At 43.5% G+C, this 16,251-nt stretch overlaps 1 protein-coding gene across 1 annotated transcript in view; it reads right to left on the bottom strand.

Moving 5' to 3' along the window:
* The window catches only part of trpc3 (transient receptor potential cation channel, subfamily C, member 3), a 54,060-nt gene extending 40,894 nt beyond the window's left edge, over positions 1–13,166 (bottom strand). Inside the window, exon 1 of the mRNA XM_042303179.1 lies at positions 12,866–13,166. Coding sequence (XP_042159113.1) covers positions 12,866–13,020 — 155 coding nt within the window. The 5' untranslated portion in view covers positions 13,021–13,166. The remainder of the gene's footprint in view (positions 1–12,865) is intronic.
* Between the last annotated feature and the right edge of the window lie 3,085 nt (positions 13,167–16,251).

The raw sequence follows: 16,251 nt of genomic DNA on the forward strand, positions 1-16,251 counted from the left end.
CCCAATTTCAAGTCAATTACAGCTGCTATTGCTACTTCTCTATAGATAAGAGCACTGTCATTCCACTGTCCTTGGTTGACGGATGGATAGTGCTAGTCAGTTTGGCACACAAGGTAGGCTCCCTATCTCCCCCTCTCCATACCTCTTCTGAAGGAATAGTACTGAAACTAATTTCCACCATTTCCCCTCTAAACACAGAAAGGAAATGTCAAACATTGTATAAACGATTTCATCTTCATCAGAATCCTCCTCAAGCAGGGCATTTTATTTGAGTGTGGTCTCCACGAGACCTGTTACACTTTTATTTTATTTTCCTTGAAGAAGTGTGTCACCTGAAGGTAAAGTATGTCACCTTATGTCACGCCCTGTCCATTGAGAGCCCTTGTTTCTCTATGTTGTAGTAGGTCAGGGCGTGACTATTCTAGTTTATAATTTCTATGTTGTGTTCTAGTTTATATTTTCAATGTTGGTGTTGTGTATGATTCCCAATTAGAGGCAGCTGGTAATCGTTGTCTCTAATTGGGGATCATATTTAAGTAGCTATTTTTCCCACCTGTGTTTGTGGGATATTGTTTTGTGTTTGTGCATGTGCACCACGTAGTCATGTTTAGTTGTTCGTTTATTGGTATATTTTTGTTTTGCTGATGTTCCTCTTGGAAATAAATATGTGGAACTCAACATCCGCTGCGCCTTGGTCCCGTTCTTATGACAACCGTGACAGAATATCCCTCCAAACAAGGACCAAGCAGCGTGCAACGATGGGAAAAATAAGTTGGATCTGGAAAGAAATCATGGAAGAACAGTAGACCCTTCCTTGGCAGGAGTTGCAGAGGATGCAAGAAGGAGGGCGACGACGCCGGGGACTGCGGCCACAGAAACCCCAAGATTTTTTGGGGGGGGAGGCACATGGAGCTGGCGGCTGAGCAGAGGGAAGTGCCAGAGACCATCTGGGAGGTGATAGAGAGGTGGTCAGTCGACCTAAGGAGAGTACCATAGCCCGCCTGGGAGTCGATGGAACAGTGTGAGGAGGGATACCGGAGAATGGAGTTGGCTAGGAATATGCGGCAAGAGGAGCGTGTCATCCGTCCGGTGGAACCTGTGCCGGCTCCATGCATCTGGCATCCAGTGCGCCTCCCCAGTCCGGTACGTCCTGTGTCTCCTCCTCGCACTCTCCCTGAAGTGCGTGTCCACATATTCATTTCCAAGAGAAACTTCAGCAAAACAAAATTATACCAATAAACGAACAACTAAATGTGACTACGTGGTGCACATGTGGACTGTTGACCGTTGCAGGAGGTTCCAGACTGTGGACCATCGCAGGAGGTTCCAGACTGTGGACCGTCGCAGGAGGTTCCGGACTGTGGACCATCGCAGGAGGTTCCGGACTGTGGACCATCGCAGGAGGTTCCGGACTGTGGACCATCGCAGGAGGTTCCGGACTGTGGACCATCGCAGGAGGTTCCGGACTGTGGACCGTCGCAGGAGGTTCCAGATTGTGGACCGTCGCCGGAAACTCTGGACTGTGAACCATTGCCGGAGGCTCTGGACTGGGGACCGTCGCCGGAAGCTCTGGAATTGGGACCGTGGCCGGAAGCTCTGGACCTCGGACCATCGCCGTCCCTTAACACCCATTGTTTTGCTGTGGGTAAGTAAATACGGTCAAACTGTGGGTTTGCTGACACGCAGGATCTATATCTCGTCCGGCTTGATAATTATCCATGAAAGGAAGTTCATTTGTAATTTGGGTGACTATCCGTTATAATCAAACCGGCATCAAATGAAGTGCCAGCATACTGTACAATACATGGGCAAACAAAGTGTAAATCAATAGAGAGAAACAAGTGATGGGAATTCAGTTAACCTTGCATTGGTGACCTTTGTCAATAGCCTGAAAAAGCAATCAATGCAATGCCTCGCTTCCCATATCAAACCGCACACTCATTTGTTCATATTTGTTTGATGAGTAATGCCAGGCAAGGAAAAGTCATCAAAGGAGAAACATTTTTAGTTGAGTAAATTAAAGAGAAAAATGGACTCAGCTTATGAAATAGGCTACCAATGAGAATGTACTGTGAACAAAAATGTATTCCTTGGTTAACTATTCTATTCCCCAAATAAAATAAAAAGGGTTCATTTAATAACATCACATAGGGACGTCACTCGGAGCAACATTTCTCCTCCCATAATGGTCCTTGAGCAGGAAATTCATTTTACAGGCATGAACAGCTGAAGACCCTTAGGACTTGCTACCCCAATGACTTGCTGGCAGGCTTGAGGGGACACTGCATCCTCCATATATAGCCAAGTGCTTCAGACACCCAAGGGATGACCTAGAATTAACATGACTATTTCCCCTTTGCCTCGATAGAACAACGGCTGCCAGAAATTGATTGGGTTAATAGGCTAACTTGTCATCTTAATTAGAGTAAGAATATGGTTAGATTTTCACTCTGACATTAGATTTCTTCCACATTGGAGAATATTGGAGGATCATGCATTCAAATAATGCCCTGTGATAGACAAGCAGGGTATCCAGGGGTTGTACTTGGGCGGCAGGTAGCCTAGTGGTTAGAGTGTTGGGTCAGTAACCAGAAGGTTGCTAGTTTGAATCCCAGAAGAATCTCTCACTTCTGCCCGTGAGCAAGGCACTTAACTCTAATTGCTCCGAGTCACCGTCAATAATGTCTGATCACCTGGCTGTGACCACACTCTCCACGGGTGTCTCCTGGGATGTGGGATATGCAAAAAACACATTTCCAATTCACACTCACACTTGTACAGATTACCCACATGTACATGCTCCAAGGTGGCATAGCAGTTCAGACGTCTTTTGTCCTCGTCTTGTCGTGTCCTGTATATATATATTTACAACTTTTTTCACATACATTTTATTTTTATTTTCCATCAACTCATCTTCAAAACACTCTCCTGCAACCCGCCTCACCAATTTATATTTATAAAAAAGTATTATTTACCTCAAATCTGTAATCCTCCAAGAAGCTAGCCTGAAACTAGCCAGAAGCTAATCCAGAAGCTAATCAGAAGCTAGTTCAGAAGCTAGTTAGCTTCTTTACTGGCAAATCGTTAGTATTCAGCTAACCACGGTTTGTGGTCATCAGCTATCCTTTAGCTCGAAAATCTATCGCCAGTTCTGTACGGCGCAGCGCGGCTCGGAACGGAACATACCGGACCAATTTTTCTCTCCATGTCCCTGGATTTCGACTGCTCTCTGGACATTCATACCCGGATCTCACAGCTAGCTAGCTGCTATCCGTGTGACTATCGGCCTTCGTCGATTCCGGAGCAAACATCAATTATTCCGGAGCTAGCCAGCTCCGTCAATCACTCCAGAGTTCCATCAATCACTCCTGGGCTGCAATCACCTATCCGGACCCGTTTTACTGCCTACGCGGAGCCCCACCGGGCCTTCACAACTGGACTGCCGACATTATCTACCCGAAGGAGATCCGGCTGGCTCCTCCGTCGCGACGTTACCTGAACGCCCATCTGTGGCCTGCTAACCGTTAGCTGTCTTACCGGCTGCTATCTGAATAGACAATCGGACAATTTATTTATTTTTATTATTATTATGTTTTCTTCTTGGGCCTCTATAACTATATCTATTGTTTTTATTTTTGTTGTTGTTGTGTGATTTGGATTAATCCCCTTAATCCCTCTACCACACGGAACCCCACTAATCTACTGACGGAACGCAAGAGGTGGCTAACAACAGACCTCCATCCTATGCTAGCTTGCTACCGATGGCCTGGCTAGCTGTCTAAATCGCCGTGACCCCCAACCAACCCCTCCACTCACTGGACCCTTTTGATCACTCGACTAAGCATGCCTCTCCTTAATGTCAATATGTCTTGTCCATTGCTGTTCTGGTTAGTGTTTATTGGCTTATTTCACTGTAGAGCCTCTAGTCCTGCTCACTATACCTTATCCAACCTATTAGTTCCACCACCCACACATGCAATGACATCTCCTGGTTTCAATGATGTTTCTAGAGACAATATCTCTCTCTTCATCACTCAATACCCAGGTTTACCTCCACTGTATTCACATACTACCATACCTTTGTCTGTACATTATACCTTGATGCTATTTTACCGCCCCCAGAAACCTCCTTTTACTCTATGTTCCAGACGTTCTAGACGACCAATTCTCATAGCTTTTAGCTGTACCCTTATTCTACTCCTCCTATGTTCCTCTGGCGATGTAGAGGTGAATCCAGGCCCTGCAGTGCCTAGCTCCACTCCTATTCCCCAGGCGCTCTCTTTTGACGACTTCTGTAACCGTAATAGCCTTGGTTTCATGCATGTTAACATTAGAAGCCTCCTCCCTAAGTTTGTTCTATTCACTGCTTTAGCACACTCTGCCAACCCGGATGTTCTAGCTGTGTCTGAATCCTGGCTTAGGAAGACCACCAAAAATGCAGAAATTTTAATTCCAAACTACAACATTTTCAGACAAGATAGAACTGCCAAAGGGGGCGGTGTTGCAATCTACTGCAAAGATAGCCTGCAGAGTTCTGTCCTACTATCCAGGTCTGTACCCAAACAATTTGAACTTCTACTTTTAAAAATCCACCTCTCTAAAAACAAGTCTCTCACCGTTGCCGCCTGCTATAGACCACCCTCTGCCCCAGCTGTGCTCTGGACACCATATGTGAACTGATTGCCCCCCATCTATCTTCAGAGTTCGTGCTGCTAGGCGACCTAAACTGGAACATGCTTAACACCCCAGCCATCCTACAATCTAAACTTGATGCCCTCTATCTCACATAAATTATCAATGAACCTACCAGGTACCTCCCCAAAGCCTTAAACACGGGCACCCTCATAGATATCATCCTAACCAACTTCCCCTCTAAATACACCTCTGCTGTCTTCAACCAAGATCTCAGCGATCACTGCCTCATTGCCTGCATCTGTAATGGCCGGGGTATCCTGGAAGGATATTGATCTCATCCCGTCAGTAGAGGATGCCTGGATATTTTTTTTAAATGCCTTCCTAACCATCTTAAATAAACATGCCCCATTCAAGAAATTTAGAACCAGGAACAGATATAGCCCTTGGTTCTCCCCAGACCTGACTGCCCTTAACCAACACAAAAACATCCTATGGCGTTCTGCATTAGCATCGAACAGCCCCCGTGATATGCAGCTGTTCAGGGAAGCTAGAAACCATTATACACAGGCAGTTAGAAAAGCCAAGGCTAGCTTTTTCAAGCAGAAATTTGCTTCCTGCAACACTAACTCAAAAAGTTCTGGGACACTGTAAAGTCCATGGAGAATAAGAACACCTCCTCCCAGCTGCCCACTGCACTGAAGATAGGAAACACTGTCACCACTGATAAATCCACCATAATTGAGAATTTCAATAAGCATTTTTCTACGGCTGGCCATGCTTTCCACCTGGCTACTCCTACCCCGGTCAACAGCACTGCACCCCCAACAGCAACTCGCCCAAGCCTTCCCCATTTCTCCTTCTCCCAAATCCATTCAGCTGATGTTCTGAAAGAGCTGCAAAATCTGGACCCCTACAAATCAGCCGGGCTAGACAATCTGGACCCTTTCTTTCTAAAATTATCTGCCGAAATTGTTGCCACCCCTATTACTAGCCTGTTCAACCTCTCTTTCGTGTCGTCTGAGATTCCCAAAGATTGGAAAGCAGCTGCGGTCATCCCCCTCTTCAAAGGGGGACACTCTTGACCCAAACTGCTACAGACCTATATCTATCCTACCGTGCCTTTCTAAGGTCTTCGAAAGCCAAGTCAACAAACAGATTACCGACCATTTCGAATCTCACCATACCTTCTCTGCTATGCAATCTGGTTTCAGAGCTGGTCATGGGTGCACCTCAGCCACGCTCAAGGTCCTAAACGATATCTTAACCGCCATCGATAAGAAACATTACTGTGCAGCCGTATTCATTGATCTGGCCAAGGCTTTCGACTCTGTCAATCACCACATCCTCATCGGCAGACTCGACAGCCTTGGTTTCTCAAATGATTGCCTCGCCTGGTTCACCAACTACTTCTCTGATAGAGTTCAGTGTGTCAAATCGGAGGGTCTGCTGTCCGGACCTCTGGCAGTCTCTATGGGGGTGCCACAGGGTTCAATTCTTGGACCGACTCTCTTCTCTGTATACATCAATGAGGTCGCTCTTGCTGCTGGTGAGTCTCTGATCCACCTCTACGCAGACGACACCATTCTGTATACTTCCGGCCCTTCTTTGCACACTGTGTTAACAACCCTCCAGGCAAGCTTCAATGCCATACAACTCTCCTTCCGTGGCCTCCAATTGCTCTTAAATACAAGTAAAACTAAATGCATGCTCTTCAACCGATTGCTACCTGCACCTACCCGCCTGTCCAACATCACTACTCTGGACGGCTCTGACTTAGAATACGTGGACAACTACAAATACTTAGGTGTCTGGTTAGACTGTAAACTCTCCTTCCAGACCCATATCAAACATCTCCAATCCAAAGTTAAATCTAGAATTGGCTTCCTATTTCGCAACAAAGCATCCTTCACTCATGCTGCCAAACATACCCTTGTAAAACTGACCATCCTACCAATCCTCGACTTTGGCGATGTCATTTACAAAATAGCCTCCAATACCCTACTCAACAAATTGGATGCAGTCTATCACAGTGCAATCCGTTTTGTCACCAAAGCCCCATATACTACCCACCATTGCGACCTGTACGCTCTCGTTGGCTGGCCCTCGCTTCATACTCGTCGCCAAACCCACTGGCTCCATGTCATCTACAAGACCCTGCTAGGTAAAGTCCCCCCTTATCTCAGCTCGCTGGTCACCATAGCATCTCCCACCTGTAGCACACACTCCAGCAGGTATATCTCTCTAGTCACCCCCAAAATCAATTCTTTCTTTGGCCGCCTCTCCTTCCAGTTCTCTGCTGCCAATGACTGGAACGAACTACAAAAATCTCTGAAACTGGAAACACTTATCTCCCTCACTAGCTTTAAGCACCAACTGTCAGAGCAGCTCACAGATTACTGCACCTGTACATAGCCCACCTATAATTTAGCCCAAACAACTACCTCTTTCCCAACTGTATTTAATTTTAATTAATTTATTTATTTTGCTCCTTTGCACCCCATTATTTTTATTTCTACTTTGCACATTCTTCCATTGCAAAACTACCATTCCAGTGTTTTACTTGCTATATTGTATTTACTTTGCCACCATGGCCTTTTTTGCCTTTACCTCCCTTCTCACCTCATTTGCTCACATTGTATATAGACTTGTTTATACTGTATTATTGACTGTATGTTTGTTTTACTCCATGTGTAACTCTGTGTCGTTGTATCTGTCGAACTGCTTTGCTTTATCTTGGCCAGGTCGCAATTGTAAATGATAACTTGTTCTCAACTTGCCTACCTGGTTAAATAAAGGTAAAATTTTAAAAAATGCAGTGAAACAGGACAAATATAGGCACCCCTATTTGTCTTGTACATCAAGCTGCCTCATGCTACAGAAAAGGGGGATAGCCAGAATGGCCCACAGGGCAGAAGCCTAGGACAAGGCTGATTTACGCATTCAAATATTATAATAAAGTTATTTACTCCAAAGGGACATCTTTTAAATTTGAATACATTTCCGGAAAATACAACATTAAGGAGAATTGTGTTAAAATTTTACACATAATTACCCTTATGGCTAACTCTTATAAGTATTACCCTTATGGCTAATGCTTATAGACATTATCCTTATGGCTAATTCTTATAAACATTACCCGTATGGCTAACTCTTATAGATATTACCCTTATGGCTAACTCTTATAGATATTACCCTTATGGCTAACTCTTATAGACATTAGCCTCATGGCTAACTCTTATAGACATTAGCCTCATGGCTAACTCTTATAGACATTAGCCTCATGGCTAACTCTTATAGATATTGCCCTTATGGATAACTCTTATAGACATTCCCCTTATGGATAACTCTTATAGACATTCCCCTTATGGATAACTCTTATAGACATTCCCCTTATGGATAACTCTTATAGACATTCCTCTTATGGCTAACTCTTATAGACATTCCTCTTATGGCTAACTCTTATAGATATTACCCTTATGGCTAACTCTTATAGATATTCCCCTTATGGCTCATTGTTATAGACATTACCAAATCAATGTACTGTATTCATGTAGCACACCAGACTTTTGGTTAACAAAATAGAGGAGGAGAAGAATCTAGTAATAGACAGGACATAATAGTGTGGAATGCATTCCCAGTGCATCCATTTGAGGCAAAGGCTAAGTGGCAGCAAAAATTGACTTGAGGGTGTAAGTCCAAAAGTCCTATGCGAATTGGGTCCTAATGGTGGTTATTGGTCCATTAGCAATAATGATGGTGCAATAGTAGACATATGTTCACAACCCTTGACCCGAAATTTGGCAGGCATGCAAGGGCTAAGGCAGTTAGTAGCTCAACCAAGAGGTATATGCCAGTTTGGTCTGATGGTAATGCTATAATGCAAGCAAACGCATTCTCATTTATCCTACTCCAAGCTGTAGTGTGGGTTTGGGGAAGTACTGACCAGCTCTATTCATCACAAGCTAGCGAGAAGCCAGTCAGATGCTATCTAAATGAAATCCATTTTCTCAACACAAAGACTCCTGGCCTGCCTGGTTAGCTGCACAAAATATAGTTTCCAAAATGAATTTCAAGCCCAAACTGGAAAAAATAATGCTTAAAAAGCCCAATTCAGCCATTTTTTTCAATATCAAATCCTTTCTGGGTAATAATTAAGTACCTTACTGTAATAGTTCCATTAAAACTGAATTTGGACTGCAATGGGCCTTAAATAAAATGTCTAATTATCAATAGCCCCTGAGCACCAGTCAATACTCTTCACTCCTCATTTAGCTAGTTACTGAGAACTGCTCAATGTTTAATGTCCTCAGAAAGGAAAGAAGCTAGACACCGAACCTCTTATCCGATTCACTACTTCAAAACATGCCACCGTCTCCATAGAAAGTATCGATTGGACAACGTTACAATCAAAGGTGCTGGAACCCACGCACCGTATCTTCTCAGATACACATGCTAGATTAGAGAGGCCACACAAAACAACCATGAACTGACAGGAACCCCTTTTATCCTGGTTGAATCAATAGACTATCCCAATGTGGAATTGGAACCTCAGTCTAATGATGGATGATACTTCTAAACTCTGTCCTCTTCCTCCCAAACTCTCCGCCCACTCATCCCAGGGCAACACTTTCCCATTCAGCAGGTTAATAACAGGCTATATAAAACAACCACATCTGTGGGCTGTGACTGTGAGTAACCTAAGCTGTTAGGAACAGCACTGTGGGGATAATATAAATACTTCTTCTCCTTCTCATAACCATTCTATACTATAGATGGGCCTGTACACACAAAGAGTCCCATAGTAGGTGAGCTGATCTACTGTAGGATCAGTGTTGCCATTTAGATCTTAATGAATAAGATGATATGGATGGACAGGGAGGACTTCATCCTAGATACAGCACTGATACTCTGAGATGCGTTGTGAATACAGGCCTTGATCTTTATAAGCCACGCATACTCCTCCTCAGCAATATTTATCCTTCCTGCCCTTCCCCGAGCTGACAAGGTAAAAATCTGTCGTTCTGCCCCTGAGCAAGGCAGTTAACCCACTGTTCCCCAGGCGACGAAGATGTGGATGTCGATTAAGGCAGCCCCCCGCACCTCTCTGATTCAGAGGGGTTGGGTTAAATGCGGAAGACACATTTCAATTGAAGGCATTCTCCCCCTTTCCCTTTCTAACTCGCACTGTCTCCTTTTTCCCCTTCACTGTCCTATCTGATTAATAAAACCACAAAAAATACAAAATTCCCACTTATATTAATAGAAACACCATTATGTACCATAGCTGAGCTTCACAAGCTACTCATCCACCACCATACATCATCCTTTTCATCCACCACCACACATCATCCTCCTCTTCCACCACCATGCATCCTTCTCCTCCTCCACCACCATACATCATCCTCATCCACCATCATACATCATCCTCCTCCTCCACCTTAGCCCTAACTCTGGTTGCAGACATTTTTCATGACTTTCCCCCACACTCGGTTACAGGCTGCACTCCAGGTGCAGTTGTTTACCATCAAATCAGAAGCAAACTGCCAGAGCGGTCAGTCACACAGTCAAAAGGTAAAAGTCAGGATTCTACCCATTCCGCTACTGATACTGCCAAGACAACAGGATGGCGGGCCATTTCAACTGATCAAGGACAGCAAGCGAAAGCACCATCCAACAACATGAAAATGTCTTGGCTCCTGCTGGTACAGCAGCCCAAACAGAACAAGTGATCAAGTACATTTGAACCCGAGCCGTACACTGACAGGAAAGAGGAAGAGCATCATACACCATGTTACTTTTGTCAAGTTAGGGATTTGGCCACAGCCGGTGAAGACACTGACTGGGCAGAGCCGGACACACTGCCTTAGAAAGTGCCTGGTCCATAGAGCAGGAGCCTGTCTCCTGATTCTGTAGCGTGAGGCAGCTTAATGTACACGACATGTACACCCCCTGAACAGGACAAAAGTCTACTGCAGGGCTTTATTATTGTACTGATTACTATTGTATGCCTGCCATACACTATTTCCATGCCACTCCAGAGGATGTTGGTACAGGTAAAACAGGTACAAGTGTCATAATAACAATTAACAGTGCAGAGGATATTGTGGTCATCTGCAATTGGACTTCGAGTGACATTCGGTCACATGATCAGGACTCAAGGAACTCATTTCGCTCACGTCTGTTAATTACATTCATTAGCAAATCACTGATGCTGTAGCTTGTCTGACATGCCTTCAAAAGAAAGAGTATGACAGGTCAGAATTTGGACAATTTTGAAAGGAAAGGGCAATGGAACAAACTACCAAAACAATTTGGTTTGACAATACAGTTGCTATGCACCATAATTAGAACCCCAATCCAATGTGTAATATTTGCAGTAGGACATGGTCTTCAGGTCTTGTTTTTGTCTTTCTTAAAGAACATACGATAAAGGTAGCTCTTGGAAGGGAAATAGGACGAATCAGAGGACGAATTTCACTGCCTGGAGGAGTTCATGACCTTTACTTCCTGGGTGGTCGAGGTGGAACAAGACTTTCTTATGCTCTGTCAGTGGGAATCTTTTGCTGAAAATACAGTGCCTCTCCAACTATTCTACACATGCAAGGCACTACTGAGTTGCCATAATGGGTGGACCACTAAAACGATCCCATGGACTGAAGAAATATATATCTATTCTACTCATTTGAATTCTATGGAGTCTCCATAGCCTGAGTGCCAGTCTGTTTGTGCTATCATTCACATTCATTATCATACAAACATGTTTGCTTTGACAATGAGCAATGAAGTTGGAAAGAGCGCAAACAGATCTGGGACCAGTCTAGGGTCTCTACACCTAGGGAGAACATCACATGTCGGCAAGGCATAACATTGGCAAGGCATAAAATGGCATTGGTATTTTAAATGCAAGATATCCACTTTTCTCATATTCACAAACTCAACATACACCTAAGGAATATCTAAGTAAATATTAAAATGGCATCACACAAGACCTGAGCTATTACTTTACCCAACACAGCAGGGAAGTCGTACTGCCTACTGTTTGAAGGGTTAATTTTAAAGTATTTCGACTGACTTTTCAAATGTTAAATATACATCTCAGCTTCGTCTGACAATGTTGTTCCATAGTTAGGATGTTAAACACTGCACCGCTTACCATAAGCCCTGTGCTACATTTGATGTATTAGCCCAAAGCAAGTATCACCAGGATAAGATAGTATAAAGCAGAGCAATCACCCATATCAGCCCACTTTACGTCACCATGTGTGACACATGATAACGTGTTAATTAATGGGTACGATATGGAGAACCTCTGAAGACTGGAGTGGATTTATACACTCAGCAGTGTGTATTAGATTGACATACTCCTGTCTAGATGATCATCTCTGATGTATGGCCATAACAAAATAGAGTTGAGAGCTAGTGCCTGCAAATGAGCGATGCCTGCAAATGAGCGAAACATTGATATCAGCAATGCCTAAGAAATCATGCTGTCTCAGAGTCGTTGTACTTTCTCAAATGTGATCTGTGTGTGTGGAATGGATTAAGTAAATGGGATTTGAAAACAGGAAAGGCACATAATACAACCTGAATCATGTGAGTTATGTAGTAGCCTGCATATGAACATGAGATTAATTAGAACATCTGCTGTTTCAGCATTTTTACATGCTGAGTGAGTCTCAACATGATACAAAAAGTAGGAGACATGTAGGCTACCTGTAGGTTTATGCATTATCCAACCAAAAAGAGTGAACAGTAGCATCATGGTCTCTTGTCTGCACTCTCTCTCTATGACCACGGACTGAATTATCCACAAGGTGGCGCAAGTATAGTCACAAACACTGCCAATGTCCAAAGATGCAGCTACATTTTATATGAATAAAATTCTAATTTTGGTATGGCCCAAAACAACATCATTGCACTAGGCTTCCAGTTGAAGGCTTCGTATTGGATGACTTTATATGACATATCAGTGCAACAGATATGAATAAACGTGATTTTCAAAAAATACATGAGAAAATAAGATTTTATTCGGACCAAAGGCAGAAAGAAAACAGTCCCTTTAAGTGGCAGGTGTCTTAAAATAATGATTCATTCAATATCAACAGTTTTAAGGAAAGTTTTTAACCCACACAAATATTCAGTAGCATATCTAAATTCACCTGCCCACTTTATTTAGCCTTCAATGAGTTCTACAGCTTAAGTGGCGCCGATAATAGGTTTGTCTACTCACATATTATAAGCATAATATCCAGACGAATCCCGGATTGTTTGGACGGATTTTAGGTAATGTACATCCATACAGCCGTTTTCCTCTTTCCAACACTGTTCATCCTCCTCTTCGGAGAACGATACTCTCTCGTGATACTTTCTGCCCTTCGTTGACATATGGCCAGTAGTCACTCTTTCTGCACACTCTTTCTGCTGTCTCCTTTTTTTGCGGCAAAGCTTCGAAGTCAGCACGTCCGTTTGGGTTTAGGAATGGAGCCGGACGCACGCTTGCGTTCTCCGCAGGTAGCCTACCGTTGGCTATTTCCCCGGGCCGGTGTACAACAGTGGGCTAGTTTGCATAAGTGAATTGAAAGGGATGTTGTAGTGGCCCGCCCATTCCCATCAAATGAAAGCTCATCAAGAACTGTCTTCATAATTACCACTGCCACCACTAGACTACATAAGAGAGGAAGTGCTTGCCTTGAGGAAATCACCCAAACCTTGGAACTGAAAGATGTTTGCTTGCTTTCCATTATTGCTTTATTTGGATTATAAATCACAGAGACAGCTGAATGAATACTAGTGCAGCACTCTAACAGCAATCTTATCTGCTTGAATAACATCTAGAGTGGTTTGAATTGCTTATGAAAGTATGAATGCATTTAAACCTACTAGGCTATTGCTAGCTACATACTGTATAATGGCCAATATGTGCTACAACACATCAAAATGTCCATGCAGCTGTGAATACAGAATTCCCAAAAATGAGATGACACCATATATCCCCCAAGGTACCTTTACACAAATTAACCATTTGGCATACTGTACATGAAATATGCACAAAGTAAACACTAGATGTAAGACCCAATTACTGGACACTTTTTTTTTTATCTCTCTCTCTCAACCAGCCCCAACCCGTACTCACATTGATCTCAAGTGTGTGTGTATGTGTGTGTCTATGTGTGCTTGTGCGTATATAGGAGAGGTTTTTTATGTGAATATCAGACCATACCTTTACACCAACGGTATACATTGACTGTACAAAACATTAGAAACACACAGAAACTGTTGAGCGTGAAAAACCCAGCAGTGTTGCAGTTCCTGACTCAAACCGGTGTGCCTGGCACCTACTATCATACCCTATTCAAAGGCACTTAAATCTTTTGTCTTGCCCATTCACCCTCTGAACGGTACACACACACAATCCATGTCTCAATTGTCTCAAGGCCTAAAAATCCTTCTTTAACTAGTCTCCTCCCCTTCATCTATACCGATTGAAGAGGATTTAACAAGTGACATCAATAAGGGATCATAGCTTTCACCTGGATTCACCTGGTCAGTCTATGTCATGGATAGAGCAGGTGATTCTAATGTTATGTACACCCAGTGTATATTAAACAATTAAGGGTGAAAGAAACGTTTTTATATGGCACTGTAAAACTGAACATGACAGGGATGTGTGAAATGATTGGGTTAAATGACAGTGCCGGTCTGTTCAGATCCGGGGACAGCCCCAATAAATGTCAGATGGCCATTTCAGCACCATGGACAGCGAATGCCACATTGGACAATTTAAGAACCCTGGACAGCTCCGCTCACCACATTGGTCAATTCAGAACCCTGGACAGCTTTGTTCACCACATTTCGTCATTTCAGAACATTCTGCCCACCACAGCAGCATGCTCACCAAGGACAGCACTGCAGCATTGCTCACTCAGCACACCTGTACACCTGAGCAGAATTTGTCTGCCCATTCAGACCATATGGTACAAATCGACCATAGCTATTTATTTTACTCCAATTGTACCCCAAGGGGCAACAAGTGTCTGTCTTGGGAAACATCAACTTTTCCAGTTTTGCAGCAGAGTGCAGATGGTATCTCTGCTAAAAGATGTCGGGGATTAAAATCAATGTACTGGGTTTGAATTAATATGCAACCGCATGCCCCATTGATATACCAATGCCAGGTAATCAGTTGGAGAGCTCCAACTCCCAGATCAACCTCTATGTTGTTTCTTCTGATGAGGACAAAGAACTCAACGGGGCACCGGAGGAATCCAGGGAGTTGCATGGCAGGAATAGGAAGATCGACATCCTGTCCTCCATAGCAGAGAGGATTTTTAATTGTTTTATTTATTTATATCACCTTTATTTAACCAGGTAGGCCAGTTGAGAACAAGTTCTCATTTACAACTGCGACCTGGCCAAGATAAAGCAAAGCAGTGCAACAAAAACAACAACACAGAGTTACACAATGATTTAGGGTATTCCTGGCCACACATTTGGCACAATGCCAAGTTGGCATTCTCATTCAAATCTTTCAACCCATGCTGCCAACTGGATTGAAGTTTGTGGACAATATGAATGGATGTATCAGATGGTGCTTTGGTACCGGAAGACTGGAGACTAGCTATAGGTTCAGACAGATGATGATGTTGTACGGTATCAGTTAGCTCACTGCAGTTTGTGGAAAGCATTTTCTTTCTACCCTCAGCTTTCATTTCCTGTGGGGCGGCTGGTAAAAATGCACCAGCAATAATTATCTATCAATCATATGAGCTATAGTAGCCTAAATCAAAATATCACTTCTCACATGTACATGTATGCTCCTTAGGTCTCCAGTGTGTGTGATAACTCAAGGTTTGTCCAGACCATGTGAACACTAAAAAACTGATGTTGCCATCCATCCAATTACCAGGCTGTCCTTTGGGTTTTAGTTACCATTAACATGATTAGCACACATCCCTCTGTGCTCACTCTAGCAATAGGGGCTGTTAGCCAATAAACAGAGAGACCGCCTGCAGCATAACCAGACCTCTATTGAGTGATGACCCGAGGCAATTGAATGGTACAGCTACTCTATCAATACCCATCGCTGTGTGTGGCCCACATGGCACAAGAAGCTCTGTGCATCTGTGCTTGAAGTACGGAAGATGTCTCGGTCAGAAAGAACAATCTGTATTTGGGGCTCCACAATGTGGTGGGAGTGCTTGGTCTTCAACCATTGAAGACTCGTGCTCGATATGACAGAGTTGGTGGAGTTTTGATGGCCTCAAAAGAAGTTCTCATGGAGAACAGGTGAACTGTAGAGAGGGGTGCAAAGCAGGAGCCAAATTTGTAGCAGAAAGTTCAAAGGTGGTGAGTGATATCAAAATGAGCTTGAATGAGATTGACAAATCCTAAATCAACTGCCAACTCCCTCCGTTCAGATGAGTCAATGCAGTGCCTATTTCACCATTGGCTGGAATTGCTTGATGAGATTTTATACTACCAGTGTGACGCACCGGGTTTCTAACCCTGGTCTCCTTTATACCACAAGGCTATGTTAGCGTGCTGAGCTAAAGCCTAAACATTCGTTTGGTTAGCTAATGCAAGTCTTCAGGTCTCAAGCAAGGTCAATCATCAATC

Source organism: Oncorhynchus tshawytscha, linkage group LG21, assembly GCF_018296145.1.
Source record: "Oncorhynchus tshawytscha isolate Ot180627B linkage group LG21, Otsh_v2.0, whole genome shotgun sequence".
Classification (NCBI taxonomy): Eukaryota; Metazoa; Chordata; class Actinopteri; order Salmoniformes; family Salmonidae; genus Oncorhynchus; species Oncorhynchus tshawytscha.